Consider the following 13,888-nt stretch of genomic DNA (forward strand, 5'->3'; position numbering starts at 1 on the left):
CGCGGATTAGGCGGGGCTGACCAATGGATTTGTCCTGTGCTTTTGACATCAACCATCAGGTGTTTATCATACAATTGTTTGTGGTCGGATTTGACTGCATATTTGCCATGGTAGTCGCCGGCATTTGCTTCCATGTTCTTGCTATGCAGCTGCTCCAACCTTCACGATCTCATTATTGACTTCATCCTCTTCCCCACCACTATCCTTCCACAAAAACGGTCCTGTGAAATTGGCCTCTATCTCAACCTCATCTCGCAAGCCAAGCAATGGAAACAGTCTACCCTTGACATTACCAAACTCGCTGTCCAGTTTATGCCCATTCTGCGTAAACCACATCTTCTGCGTGGCTAGATCAACTCCACAGCCAACAGTGTCGCCTGCATGGTACGGCAGCTCCACTGCGACTGGCTGAATATCCGAACCACTGTCGAAAAGAGCACCATCGTCTCCATGATAGCCCCAGGATCGAGCGCTTGGCGCGGCGCCACGAGGCGGCCAGCCTGGAAAGAGGATGGCAGAACCACCGATGGTGCAGAAACCGATTCCCACGATAGGGTAGACTTCTTTGGAGGTTTCGCTTGCGCCAGAATTGTCACGAGCTTTCGCTTTGCTTGTGATCTCAAAGTAGAAGTTGTCAAGGCCTGGCGGTAGAGGTTTAGTAGTTGAAAGGCACACTCGTTGACCAGAAGTATGTGTGACGGTAGTCCCGTCCTGTGAAATATTTGTTAGCTTATTCGCAGCCCATTGTGAAGGTAGCGTGCCAGCCCACGCGGCTTGTTGCCTCAGGAAGTGACTGGCATGCTCTTGGCGATGGTGGCGAGCCAATTCCATGGGTGTCCAACCGTACTGGTCTTGACGACTAAAATCTGCGCCCATTGTACTGAGCTGTTGGAGCAATTGGGTGCTGCCGTTAATTGCACAAACAGCTGCGAGCTCGGGGTCAGCTACAGCTGCATCTGGGTCCTTGTCGACCAGCCGCGACACAATGTCCTCAAATGCACCTTGGTGGCTTGCTCCCGCCCAGTGCTCGTATGCTAGGATCAAGGCAGTTTTGCCGTATTCACTGCTATTGTCTCGTATTGTGACGTTGGCATTCGCTTCGAGCAGAAGCCGCACACAGCCTGCTTTGCCGAGCCAAGCAGCCCGGTGCAATGGTGTCATACCTCTTCTGGTATCTCGTGTATCCAGAGCCAAACTTGCGGAATCGTTTGATGAATCGGCTGTTTTGATGAGCTTCTCGACAACGTGTTCAAAGCCATGTGCAGCAGCTTCGCGCAACGGCGTTCGTCCCCGTTTTGTAAGCTTGTTGATCTCAGATAGAGGTACATTCTGCTCCAGCAAAGTGTCCAGCAAGAGTTCGGCTTTCTCCTCGTTGACTACATCTAAACAAGCGAAGAAGAGTGGTGTTCGATTGTGTTTGTCGAGTATGTTTGGGTCCGCCCCGTGTTTCAGCAATATCTCCACGCACTCTTTGTTTCCCATCCACGCCACATCATGCAGGGCAGCTCTTCCATACTTGATCGTTTGTATGTCTGTATTTGCGTTCGCGTTACATAACAGTTCAACGCACTTGGAATGACCGTACACTGCAGCCTCATGAAGAGCAGTGCTTCCTCTGTCATCTTCGTCGTCAATATCGGTGATTGACTTACTCTCATGCAGAATCTTCAGAATCTCCAGATCCCCATATTGACAGGCCATATGGAGCGGACGAGCAGAGTGATTGTTCTCGTTGTTAATGTCTGCTCCATGCAGCAGGAAAGCTTTCAGAAGGATTTTCGGTACATCGCGTCGCAAGAGTAAAAAGTGGATTGGAGTATTCCCTCGCCAATCACGAGCATTAATGTCGGGCTTTACACCGTCAACAGTGTGATTGAGTAACATTTCTAAGACCCTCGGATCTTCTCCTGTCCACGCGAAGCAATGGAGCGCAGTCCATGAGTCTGCTTGGTCGATCTGTGTTGGATTGGCTCCATGCTTAAGCAAGAGCTCAATGTCTGACAAATCTGAGCGGTTAAGCATCCACTTCTGGACTTCAATGGAAAGCCAGTCAGTCTTGCCATGATAAAGATAGAATAGGTGGATGCTTACATGCTGGGGTGGACCTGCCCCTGGCCATATTCGGATTGGCATCGTTCTCTAGAAGTAATTGAAGCATTTCGATGCTATTCTCTTTATCGGCAGCCACTTGTAGGGGCGAATCATCTCCCCCTTCGGGAGCTTCGTCAATGTCTGCACCACTCTCTAAGAGATGAGACGCCCAACTTGTCAAACCAAAGTATGCAGCGACATGCAAAGGCTTGAGCCGGCCCTCATGGCGAGACAATGATGGCTGCTCCAACTGCCATCGACTGAACCAGTTCTTGTTCTTAGTCACCCATTGCGTCAACTCTCCTAACAGTTCAGTCCAGCGGTTGCTCTTCGATCGCTCCTCCGGACTCCACAGTGCTTCGGCTTGTTGAATATGATACGACCAGTACAATGTTTCATAGCGACTCATCCTATATTCCAACGACTGTGTGTCAGTTGCATAATCAACTTTCTCGTCTCGATTGATCAGGTCAATTTCGCCTCTGTCCTCGTCATCCTGTGAATCATCAAGATCAATAGCATCTGGGATAATCACAGAGTGATCATCATTGTCTAGGACCATGTCACTAGATATTCCCTCATGACTACCAACCCTGTTGCTGGTCGCAAGTTCTCCGCCCAATTGTTCTCCAGTACTATGGTCATCCAAGGTACTTTCGCCTCCTTCGGCAAATGCTGTGTCTGTGGCGTTTTCATTTGTGGAGACAACGTTATGGTCGTTTTGCGAGGGCAATTCCACGTTTGGAACATCACTTGACGTTGCATCCTGGCACCATAATGGTGTTATGTCCATGTATGTGGCTCGTCTCTGAAACACCGCATTATTCATAGTTCGCATACAATCTAGCGCAAGCTTCAGGTGACCGTCTCTCGGTGAGATGGTCAAAGCATGAGTCTCTGATGTCGCGGCCATACAACGTGTACAGATGTGTGCTTCGTTGTCCGACTCCCGAGATTGTTTTTCCTTCTCACTCAGACAGAATTCGCGTATCTGGGGAGGGTCTTCCAAGTTTACAATGTAGTAACCGCTCCAGGGCTCGAGGTCAAGTCTTAGGAAAGGTCCTCGCGCGTCCTGCAGCTGCTCAATTTCGAGCTTGGAACTTCTCAAGAAAGTTCGCTCGATAAGTCCTTTAGCTTCTTCTTCCACTTCCAATCCGTGTCGGAAGTAGGTGCCATGATACATGTCCATTATCTCGTGGTCTCGTAGAGGGACTGGTGCAAGTAAGGACCAAACAAGCGCTGTGCGAAGCAATTCAGCATAATTCGAACCCATCTTTCTGAGTGCTTCGTTGTAAATACTGTTCATTCCTTCTGGTAGTTCTTGCAGTCGGCTTGAAAGTGGACGCCGGAATGGTTCTCGCATGAAAGGTATTGCGATAGTTCCAATGTACGCGAATCGAGGACCAGCCTTCTTAAGAATGGCATAAGTGGCCTCCTTCTGCTCTGCTTCTGTGAGACCCGGAATGGCTTTCAGTGCATCTAGCAGTTGTTTCTTCATATCATTATCGTTGAAAATGCCAACATCTATAGACCATGATAGTCCTGTCATGTCCTGGACCTGGCTGTAGAACTTGGAGATTGAGCGACACCCTATGAGAAATTTCACCGATCGTGGATCATGCATCGTCCCCTTAGGTGACGCGAGGACGCCTTCTATCTTTTTGGCCAGTTCCCGTTGATCCTCGGCATCGAGGCCGTCTGCCTCGTCCAACGCGACTATGATGTTGGATTGTAGTTGTGATGCGATGGCGAGAAAGGCATCGACGAATTCGGGCAATGTCACTGCCTTATTGCTCTTAGTGATCGCTTTGATTCGGTCGTCCTCTTTCCTTGATAGTGCGAAAACCTTGTTACACACTTCAAGGAGTTTGAGTTGGTTCTCATCACGACTTGCGCGCTCATACAGTAGATAGAGCAATGTGTTGCACACCGTTTCGGCGCTGAGTTTCTTGCCCGATGCACTCCCTCGACTGGAAACACAACTCATGTAGAGCAAAACAGTATTTCCGCTGTTCTGTAAATCTAGTGTCTCCACGACTGTTGCAAGCACTGTTGTCTTCCCAGAATCTGTCTCGTTTAGCCTCGTTCCAAGAGTCATTAGGAGTTTTTGACTCACCTTGTTGACCGCTGATACATAACATGCAATTATCTGACGACATACACCACTCATCGTAGCCCGTACACTTGAATATCCACTGACATGTGCCAGGATGGCGCTGATCGATCGCATCCCCCAAAGCATCACTCGTGTTCTTTTGAGGATTCAAAGCTTCCCTGTTCTTCTCGAAACTCTGTAAGGCGAGGTCCCATGGAGTTTTCGGTTTCGTTGTGGATTTGATGTCTTCCATGCTCTTCAACACATACGTCCACTGCAGCGCTTGTTCCTCGTGCATTTTCCCGAGTGTAGACTGGAAACTTCTAATCTGGTTCACTGTAGCTTCGATACCGCTAACAATGTCTCTCACGGCATCAAGCTCATGTAAGGATTTGTCCTGGAATATCGCCTGGCTATCCTCTAGTATCTTCTTCTTCCAAGACGCGATGTCAGCCATCTTCCCCTCGAACTTTGCCAACGATGCACCAAAGAAGTCTTTAATACCATGTCTTAATTTAGCCAGGGTACCAGGTCTGACATGGCGTTGGATCGAGAAAGAGAAGCTGAGGACGGCAGCATAAGCATGTATGATATCCTCGAACAGTTTCTCTACTACGGGGCTCGGTTTCCACTCATTCTTTGCGCTCGCCTTTGATCTCTCGTCGTAGAGTCGATCATAGTGCGGAATTATGATCATGAGTTCTGATATATCTGTCAAGGCTGATCCAAAAAGAGTATACAGGTCATAGTTGCTTTGAATGGCAGAAAGCGTGAGCTTGACAGCAAACCAGGCCAGGCCCACACTCTCTGGTGCTCCTGTCATGGCATAGTTGCCAACAGCAACGAAAGTGCCGATGTTGGCCCTGAGCGTATCGATCCATTCCGCTGGGATTTCTGCACTGCCTATCCTTTTCGTACCCCATTTTTCAGCCACTTTCTGCCCGAGTATTGCGGCTGCCGTCTGCGCATCCTCAGGACGACCGTTTTGCGCAAGGAATTCTCGAAGTAGATTGATGTCCTTACTATCCTGGTAGCGTGCTTCTGCATCGTGTACAAATTTGAGACGAGCCTCGCGGTAGAGTCGCGAAGAGGCCATGGTGTGTTTGCTGGCGTCAGTGAACGTCCCGCAACAGGACATAGATTGGAGTTAGGGTTTTGTTCCACACTTTGCTTGCTGCTCTGCTTGAGCTTTATCAACTAAAAATCTGTATCCTATAAGGGCTCGAGATGCATGCAGTGAGTTGTGGCTTGCGGTTGAGCCGTCTTGATCGGCAATGCTATTGGTGCTGCCCATATACTGCAGTGCTATGCAGCTACCCATTTTCGGCCGAACCAGCATGTTGACCGGTGCTGTATATTAACCGTGCGATAAGCTAGGCAGATTGGAGGGAACGCTTTCGAAGCAAAGGCGATCTGAGAAGACTCACATCAACGCGGCTGCGGGAATGTGTTGAACGACTGGAACCAAGAATTTCGCTTTCGGAATGGGAGCGACCTTTTTGTGATAACGTATTCATTAGATGTGTCAGTAGACACTCCAAGGGAACTTATCAAGATCTAAGTCTCACTCTTGAGCCTGAAAGCTCAAACTCTGAGACTAGAAGATATCGCTTGCAAGACCAGAACGCCCTAGAAGAGCAACCTTTTGCCATGACCTCGCTGCCAGCCTTGCATGCAACAGCCCAGAGCAGATACGGCTGTCAACAAGCATCGCGCATGCATTGTAATTATCGCTTTCTGTAGACCATGGGCTGTTACGTTCTTACCAATCGAAATACGCTGACTCTATGATTATGCAAGGCAAGCTCGCAGTATATCTAGAATCGCGTTTCGTGATGATAGCAATGAACGACCGTTTAGTATGGTCGCGCTTGGAAAAGCCGCACCAGCGATCGTCGAAACGTCAGGACCTGTAAACAATTCTCCTGGTCACCTCGACGTAGAGCCACAGGTCTACATTAGCCTTGGCACATATGGACGTTGATGTAACATCATCTGTACTTGGCCAGGACAGGAAGGCGACTTGGAAATGGCTTACGTGGACTCGGCTTTCACGTTCGGTTCAGCAACTGCGATTGAGCGGGAGTGACATTATACTTTCGGCTCGGGACGGTTGGTTCAGTCCGGCTGAGTTTATGGAAGCTTAGCCGATCAACAGTGTTTATCGTTTCGGGGACTACGCGTCTGTGGGAGCGCGAACTGCTGGCCCTGTGTGTGCGGTTGTGACAGGTTTGTCATTTGAACAGTTATTGATGGCACCCCTTGCGCATGCACTGTCGAAAGGAAGTTCAAAGGTCGAACGGTCGGACTCGCAATCGGACACTCGGAGACGCGAGCCCGGGAAGATCTGACCTAGAATGAATAATGCGATGAGCAATCCAATCCCACACGCTAAACCATGTGCTGCTCAACGATTCTAACCGAACCCTACCAGGGTACTTCGGTACTTGGTCTATAGGTGCATCATGTGACGTCTGGAAATGAGGCAGCTTACCTGCGGTGAAACGCACCGCAATCGCCTGTAAGTCAGCAGAGTGCATGCGAAGTGAAGTAATGATGCCGCCAGTATGGTTCAATGTATAAGACCGGTGAGTAGCAATGCTTCACAGGCGCATTTTCCGACCGCAGCGGTAAGCATTCAGATGACAATTATCGTCGGGTATTCGATGCAGACAGAGATGCTGCGGCTCAAGAAAGGTTGATCGTGTTTGAGTTCTTCTGACAGCGCAATCTTGTTGTGTTTCCAGGCATATCAAGGGTGTGACACGGATTGATGTAACGGGCGAAGGTTTAGTTCACACAATGTGATGTCTGAAGTGTCGGCAGGCCCGAATCAACACGTCCAGCATACCGATGGAAATTGCTTGTCGAGAGTAGAGCCCTTCAGCCGACGGTGAAGCACCTGGTTAGGTATCTGCACCGAACATGCTGCCACACTGTTCACAGCGCTGTGTGACCTCACAGAGCGGCTGGACCAGTGCAGCGGGTACTAAGCGGACGGAGACTGTCGACACATCAGCGCAACCCTCCTCCGGCAAAAGAAAGCCCTGGTGGCTGGTTCTGAGGCGCAACCTGGCCTTGCGGCCTGTTTGAGTTTGCCTGGGAAATGCCTGTGCGGAGGAGACAAGAGTCCAGCAACTGCGCTCTGATCGGCACCTAGGTAGCGACGCGCCTGAATGTGCCTTTCCCAGCGCGGCGATCTTCAGCTTGGACGCTAAAACATGTGGTTGGCTGCATGGCACGGCGCTGACGTTGTATCGTCTGAGACGCGGACGAGACGAGCACTGGGCCAATAGTCGCTCGAAGCCTGGGCGATGCGCGAGCTGGGCGCGAAACACGACAGAAGCGCGATGCAGCGCGTCGAGACTGTAACTTGGGCACACGCAGACTGCGGAAGGATAGCTACATGCACTCCCGCTGTGCCTCCAGACGGTGCGACGTCAGGCCTCCTGCCAGGCGCACGGTAGCATCGCTGAAGGCTGAAGCTACGGCCGTCCGGGGAGGCGCAGGATATTCCCGCAGAGTTTGGGCGCTGAGATCATGTGCTCGGTTCCTTGTTGAGCGCGTCAGAGGCTCCAGAACCGACCAGCGGCGGCATGGAGACGGCTGGGGCCACGGTCATAATTTGGTCCGCGGCGCCAATCAGGTGGCAATATGGCCGAGAGAGAAAATTGCGGAATCACGCTGTTGGCTAACCGCCCGGGATTTTGGCAGCGTGCGACGGTGATTTGCTCGAGCGGTGGAATATGCTCCACGGTCGTGAAGATGAGGTCGCGTTGTCGTCGGCTCGAAGTGATGAGACGAGACGAGATTATCGCGGCGTGAGAACGGACGGGATGAATGCCGGTGTGCGTTAACCTTGAAGGTGTCCCGAGCTCACGCTGCGAACGACGAACGTCACGACGCGCACCTCGCAGCGCGCATCAACCATGGCGGGCTCTGCAGGTGCTTCGCAGCATCGCAGCATCGCATCTCATCCCAGGCAATACCAAACGAGTCCGCGATGCCGTGGCTGTAGAAAAGAAACATTTAAGCGGTCAGTGGGCGCCGTGAATGGTGGGCGCGTCTCGCCAGTGGAAAAGCGAGGCCGCTGAAGCCTACCATAGGCCGGCATTACCCCTGCAGCCCCCTCCGGCACGCGAGGAAAGAGCGAGCGAATGGTTCTTGCCTATTAGAACCCCGCCCGCCCATTGCGTTGCCCAATCCAATTTCTGCTTTGCTTCACTCTCCAATCAATCAGTTTGCTTCCTGCTTCACCAAGCTAGCCATAGCCAACCCCAAATCACGAGTCTTGCAACACTGCACGCTCGTGGCCACAGACGTCAAACGCCTACGGGTACCTCTGTACACTACAGCGGCGCTTCCACACAGCGTGCAGCCCGCCCAGCCCCCGGTCCTGCCAGGCATTTCGCACGCGCCCGTGAGACAAGACCTGCGTTGCTGCTGTCAAATCATCGACGCGAGTCAACCTCACCACCACAAGTCTCGTGATCCAACTTGGCTGCGGCCCAGCATCGTAAGTGCGTCTCGGAACATTATCGTCGCCGCATCTGTTTGTTACCGCGACCGCCTGTCTTTTGTTGCTTTCTTGTCGCGCATTTAGCGCAATGCCCTGCGCGCGTCATTCCCGTGCTTTCACGAGCATTCACGCCGACGCGCCCTCACTACCCGCCATGCCAGTCCTCTTGCTAACAAGGCGACTGTAGGAAGGGGAACACACGGCTGCTTAACGCAAAGCGTTTCTTTGTATCCCGCCCACAGCCAGCTTCTTGCATCTTGTCGCTACCAGCAACATCACCTGCACACCGCGACACTATATACCTGCGCTGTCGCTGGTCGCCCTACTCACTAGAGCCGCAACCAAAGCACGCTCTGCTCCACCTGCCAGCGTCATCTCATACGGCGCAGCACTCGACCAGGCGCGCAATTGACGTGGATGTGCGCTGCCGCTGATTAAAGTCGGTAAGTGCGCTCGCGCGCATGCATGAACCTGCATTGCCAACGCATCACCTCCAATCGCCCGCTCGCCAGCACATGCCCACCCTCGACCTCCTCCAATTGCCCTCGAACCCGCGTCCTGGCCTAGCTGACGGTTACTCTTAACAGTGTAGACAACTCTCTGCTTCAGTCCTGACTGGTGAACGTCCGCAACGGCTCTTCCCCACACGGCGCGGCCCATTAGACTGCGTCCTCTATCGTCGCTGGTCCGCCTCTTCATCTGAGCAGGCGCACCGCCCCAAGATCTAGCTTTGCACCCAATCGCTCTCATTGCGCCTCAAGATTTGCACCGGGGCTGTACTCGTGCATCTGTCTAACGATTCGCCTCATAAGCGTGGCCATTGACAACGCATCAACCATCGGCCCTGCCGCGACGTGACCCAGCTTGTGCTTCGTGCCTAGAAACAGTACTCTTCCCGCTACCTCGCACTTGATCAGCAAACAGGACACAACCTTGAAGCTCTTCTAATCCGCCGCCTTCAACATCCAGCCACCCGGCATTTCAAGTCGTCGCAGGTCACCTCTGCTGGTAAGCTCCAGACTTCCAAGATGCGCATCATTGGACGCGTGCTAATCTCGGTTCAGCTCCAGGCTACAGCTCTCCAACCAGTCGTTGCGGCTCCACACTACAAGTCGCGTCTGTAGTCGTCTCAGTCGCGATCCCAGTCCACGTCTATCCCAATCACTATCTCGGAACCAGACTTGACAGGAATCTCATCTCCGCGCGACACGGAGGCTTCCACGAGGTCAGATACCAGATCAGGTCTGTGCATTTCAGTGGCGGTCTGGGGTAATATTCGCGACAACGCCGCCTCAAGTCGCGTATCTTAAGCCTGTACTCCCACAGTGTCTCGCACACCAAACATCTCTACCATGACCGACTACGCGCAATATCAACAGCCCCACCACGGGCATGCCCCGGGGCATCTGCAGAACTATGGTGGCGCACAGAATCCTGCAAGTGGCAATCCATCAATAACCTCGCCCACACAAGGACAGATGCATTCCTACCAACAGACGTCACCGATACTGCCTTCGCAAGGCTACGGTCCGGGTGGCGCACCAAACCCGCAACATCATCAGCAAATGAATTACGCACAGCAAGGCTATATGCCCGGCATGCCGCAGCCATACGGCATGTCGCCCTCTCAGGCGGCGGCCATGGCTACAGCAGCTGCAGCGGGCCCTGCTGGTTACCAAGAGCAGTATGCGATCCCCGGCCAGCTAGCACAGGATCCACGAGCGTCGCCTCGGATGGCTGGAGCTCAGATGAAGGTTGACGGTCGTGTGGCTCCACGGTCTCCCACCGCGGTGTCTGGCCCCATGTCTGGCAACATGCCAACACAAGTCCAGATGACTCCTCAGACTATGCAGCAGCGGCGCATGAGCACGCAGATGAGCAGCCCTGCTATGCCACAGCCACAGCCTGTTATGAGTCATGTTGGCCCAAGACCATCAGTGCCTCCCCAGATGCCTCAGCAACCTCAACAGCACCAGCAATCACCTGAACTCGTTGCGGGAGCTCAGGCTGAAGAGGCCCCGCTCTACGTAAACGCAAAGCAGTTTCACCGCATCCTGAAGCGACGTCTTGCCCGGCAGAAGCTCGAGGACGCTCTCCGGCTGACATCTAAGGGTAGGAAACCTTATCTGCACGAGTCCAGGCATAACCATGCCATGCGTCGCCCCCGTGGACCCGGTGGACGGTTCTTGACTGCCGAAGAAGTGGCAGCCATGGATGCACAAAAAGGTGGTGAAGAGGGGGAGGGCAACAAGGAAAACGACACTCTTCCACCAAAAGCACCCTCCAGCTCTGGACCGAAGAGAAAGGCGTCAAGCACTCAACTCAAGGGGACACCAATCATCAAGAAGAGCAAGGCTGGTACCGTTCAGCGCCAAAGCACCAGCGAGGAAGATGAAGATGAGGACGATGATGAGGACGATGGTTAGGTGTCTACGCACCGCCATCTTTTTTCTTCGTAGATCCCTTTTCTAACATCACCCTTTACTTTTCAAGACTTCTCTTGACTTCACGACTTACGAAGCGATTGCTTTTCAGGTACACGGTTGAACTTTTTGCATGTTGCCCGTGCTGTCATACCTCTGGCAGTTCTCCACCAAATTGTCTTAGCACTGGAACGAACTCTGGAACATACATACGTGGGCACGGTTGGAGTAACAAAGGTATCCGTGGCTCAATGATGGGTTGGGCATGGATCATGGGACGGTGCTGCTTTTTTTCTTCTTCTTCTGCTTCTTCTACTTCCGCCCGCGGACTCTTTGTTGTATTTTTTTCCCTTTACTACACTTTGTGTTATCTGTGTTTCACTTGTTGCCCAAATACCCCCCACATTCACTACTGGCGCCCGTGAGACGCCTGTTCCAACCCGTCTGCTGGCGGTAGCTCACTAGAAAGGATTGTCCTTCATCGGATGGAAAATGGATACCACACTTCGATTTTCTTGAATGACTTTGACTTGTTCTGCGCGTGATGTTATTGCTCCCTGTGAAGTGTTACATGGTGCGGACTTGCTAATTGCGTGGACCCTTCCTATGTAACACAGACTATGGACGTCGCTCAAAGCCTTGATATTGTAGCTCCAGTGATTTTAAAAATTGCTTCGACAATCATTTGACACATGATTCGAAGGTGGCGAAGCAAAACATCTAGGTCCCTGAAGTGGTGAACAAGTTCCTGAACTCAAAAAGTATGCTTCCAGGACTAGCATTCTCAAGATGAAAATGAGCAGCCATCCACAGCACACGCAGACATAACACACATTCATCGCAGAACCATTGGTATCGAACTGAACCCCACTCGCATCTACTTCTTGCTCTTACTCTTCCACGCCGTACTCCTACTCTTGCGCCCATTCGGGCCCTTCTTCTTCCCACCACTACCCTTGAACTTAAGCCCACTCTTGCCCTGCCCCTCCTTCGCGCGATGCCCTTCAAACACGAATCCCTCTTTACTCTGCGCCTTTGCGACCTTGCCTAGCATATTGAGCGCGCGGCCCTGCATGCTCTTCTGCTCGTCTGTCATTTTAGCGACGTAGCCCGACTTGCCCTTGCCATTCGCCGGCAGCGCAACACGCGGCTTGTCCTTCTTGTTCTTCTTCTCCGCGCGGCAGCGCGTAACGCGGAGTTTACGGGGCAGCATGGGAGGGAAGTTCTTCTCGTTGAATTGTAGCGCGGCTTCGACGCCGTTCTCGTCGACGAATTGCACGTATGCGAAGCCCTTGCCGACACGGGTGGCGGCGTCGCGGACAACACGGACGCTCTCGATTTTGCCGGCGGAGGCAAAGTGTGTCCAGAGACCCTCTTCGACGTCGGAGGAGGGCTTTTTCTTGACTTCGCCTTCGGCGGTGGGGACTTGCGATCGGTCGTCGACGAAGGGGAGGTTGCCAACGAAGACGCAGCGGCGGTGGTCGATTTTGGTGGGATGGGCGACGGAGTCGACGTGCATGTGACGCTTGAGGAAGACGCTGCCGTTGAGGCGCTTGACGGCTTCGCGGGCGGCAGTTGTGGTAGTGTATACGGCGTAGGCGTTTGTGCTACGGGTGGTCGAGTCTTTGATTTCCTTTTTGGCAAAGGCAGCGCGCTTTGGGCAGGCTGTTATCGAAAGGCGGATGGAGCGGTAGCGGATGGATTCGACCTTATGTGGGGGGTTGTTGTCGGCTAGATCTGCGATGAAGGATTCGAGGTGCTTTTTGAGGGCCTTCTCGGTGGACTTGGAGTTTATGCATTCGCTCGAAACGTTGCCGAGAAAGACGGTGCGGCCGGCCTTTTCGACTTCTTGAGCATCTTTATCGTCGGTTTGTGCTAGGGATTCATGCTTGGGGATTGTGAACTTTTCGCCGGCTGCTTCGGACTCGTCGGAGGACTCATCGTCGTCTGAAGCCTCCACTCGTGCCTTCTTCTCTGTCTTGCGCTTCTTCTGTCGCTGCTGCTCTTCTTTCTCTTCTTCACGAGCTAGCTTTCGCATGTACGTATCTTCCACCTCTTCCTTGTCGCCTCGCTTGCGCTGTCTTGGCGGGTTTCTCATGAGCGCCGTTGAGTGCAGACTCTGTTCACTTTAGCAAGTACTGCCTCATCCTCCTGAAGATGACTCCTCAGCGTCGGATTCGACATCTTCGTCAGAGTCGCTATCGCTTGTCCCGCCTTCCACGTCCTCTTCAATAGCATCGTCAGAGGCAGCTTCACTGTCGTCCTCGCTCTCTTCGTCCGCATCCTCCAGTTCGCTCAACTCCTCATCATTTGCCGCCTTTTGTACGCGATCCTGGTAACGTGACTTTGGGGGGGCTTGCACTGGGCCTGCCTATGTGGGTTGTTAGCATATTCGTACCTGACTGAGACTTCGCAGCAAATAGACATACACTGCTAGCAAACAACGATGCCAACGTCGGATCAAACGCCTTCTTATCGATCTTGATGAATGACTTTTCGCTCTTCTTCTGCGACTCTGGTTTCGCGGACTGTTTGTCTTTTGATTTCGCCATTGCGACAATTGTATGTTGCGGACTGCTGCTGGTCAGAAAAGTTTAGGTGGAGCAAAGCGCGCGTTACCGCATCGGGACGCGTTGCGGCAGAATGACGGTCTGTCACCGCCTTTGCGGGCATGATAATCTGATTGCAGGACAATCGCCGGGTGGTCATTGCAGCAGGGTCACAGTCCGCGCAGTTTCCACGAGACTACCCAGCTGTTCT

At 52.7% G+C, this 13,888-nt stretch overlaps 4 protein-coding genes across 4 annotated transcripts; 2 read left to right on the forward strand and 2 right to left on the reverse strand.

Annotated features, from left to right (window-relative positions):
* Positions 1 to 141: 141 nt before the first annotated feature.
* On the reverse strand, positions 142 to 5,282 carry SNOG_15219 (hypothetical protein; the record flags this gene model as incomplete). The annotated part of the gene is made up of 4 exons (XM_001805325.1): positions 142 to 641; positions 762 to 2,055; positions 2,096 to 4,061; positions 4,246 to 5,282. 4 exons carry the CDS (start codon positions 5,280 to 5,282, stop codon positions 142 to 144), a joined length of 4,797 nt encoding a protein of 1,598 aa, XP_001805377.1.
* A 2,957-nt stretch (positions 5,283 to 8,239) lies between these two features.
* SNOG_20173 (hypothetical protein) lies at positions 8,240 to 9,445 on the forward strand (the record flags this gene model as incomplete). The annotated part of the gene is made up of 3 exons (XM_001805326.1): positions 8,240 to 8,702; positions 8,893 to 9,148; positions 9,293 to 9,445. The coding sequence occupies one exon, from the start codon at positions 8,240 to 8,242 to the stop codon at positions 8,675 to 8,677; it is 438 nt and encodes a 145-aa protein (XP_001805378.1). The 3' UTR covers positions 8,678 to 8,702; positions 8,893 to 9,148; positions 9,293 to 9,445.
* A 612-nt stretch (positions 9,446 to 10,057) lies between these two features.
* Positions 10,058 to 11,638, forward strand: SNOG_15220 (hypothetical protein; the record flags this gene model as incomplete). Its single annotated transcript, XM_001805327.1, has 1 exon — positions 10,058 to 11,638. One exon carries the CDS (start codon positions 10,058 to 10,060, stop codon positions 11,129 to 11,131), a length of 1,074 nt encoding a protein of 357 aa, XP_001805379.1. The 3' UTR covers positions 11,132 to 11,638.
* A 367-nt stretch (positions 11,639 to 12,005) lies between these two features.
* SNOG_15221 (hypothetical protein) lies at positions 12,006 to 13,680 on the reverse strand (the record flags this gene model as incomplete). Its single annotated transcript, XM_001805328.1, has 3 exons — positions 12,006 to 13,247; positions 13,311 to 13,460; positions 13,558 to 13,680. 3 exons carry the CDS (start codon positions 13,678 to 13,680, stop codon positions 12,006 to 12,008), a joined length of 1,515 nt encoding a protein of 504 aa, XP_001805380.1.
* Positions 13,681 to 13,888: the final 208 nt, after the last annotated feature.

Source organism: Parastagonospora nodorum (assembly GCF_000146915.1).
Source record: "Parastagonospora nodorum SN15 chromosome Unknown scaffold_36, whole genome shotgun sequence".
Classification (NCBI taxonomy): Eukaryota; Fungi; Ascomycota; class Dothideomycetes; order Pleosporales; family Phaeosphaeriaceae; genus Parastagonospora; species Parastagonospora nodorum.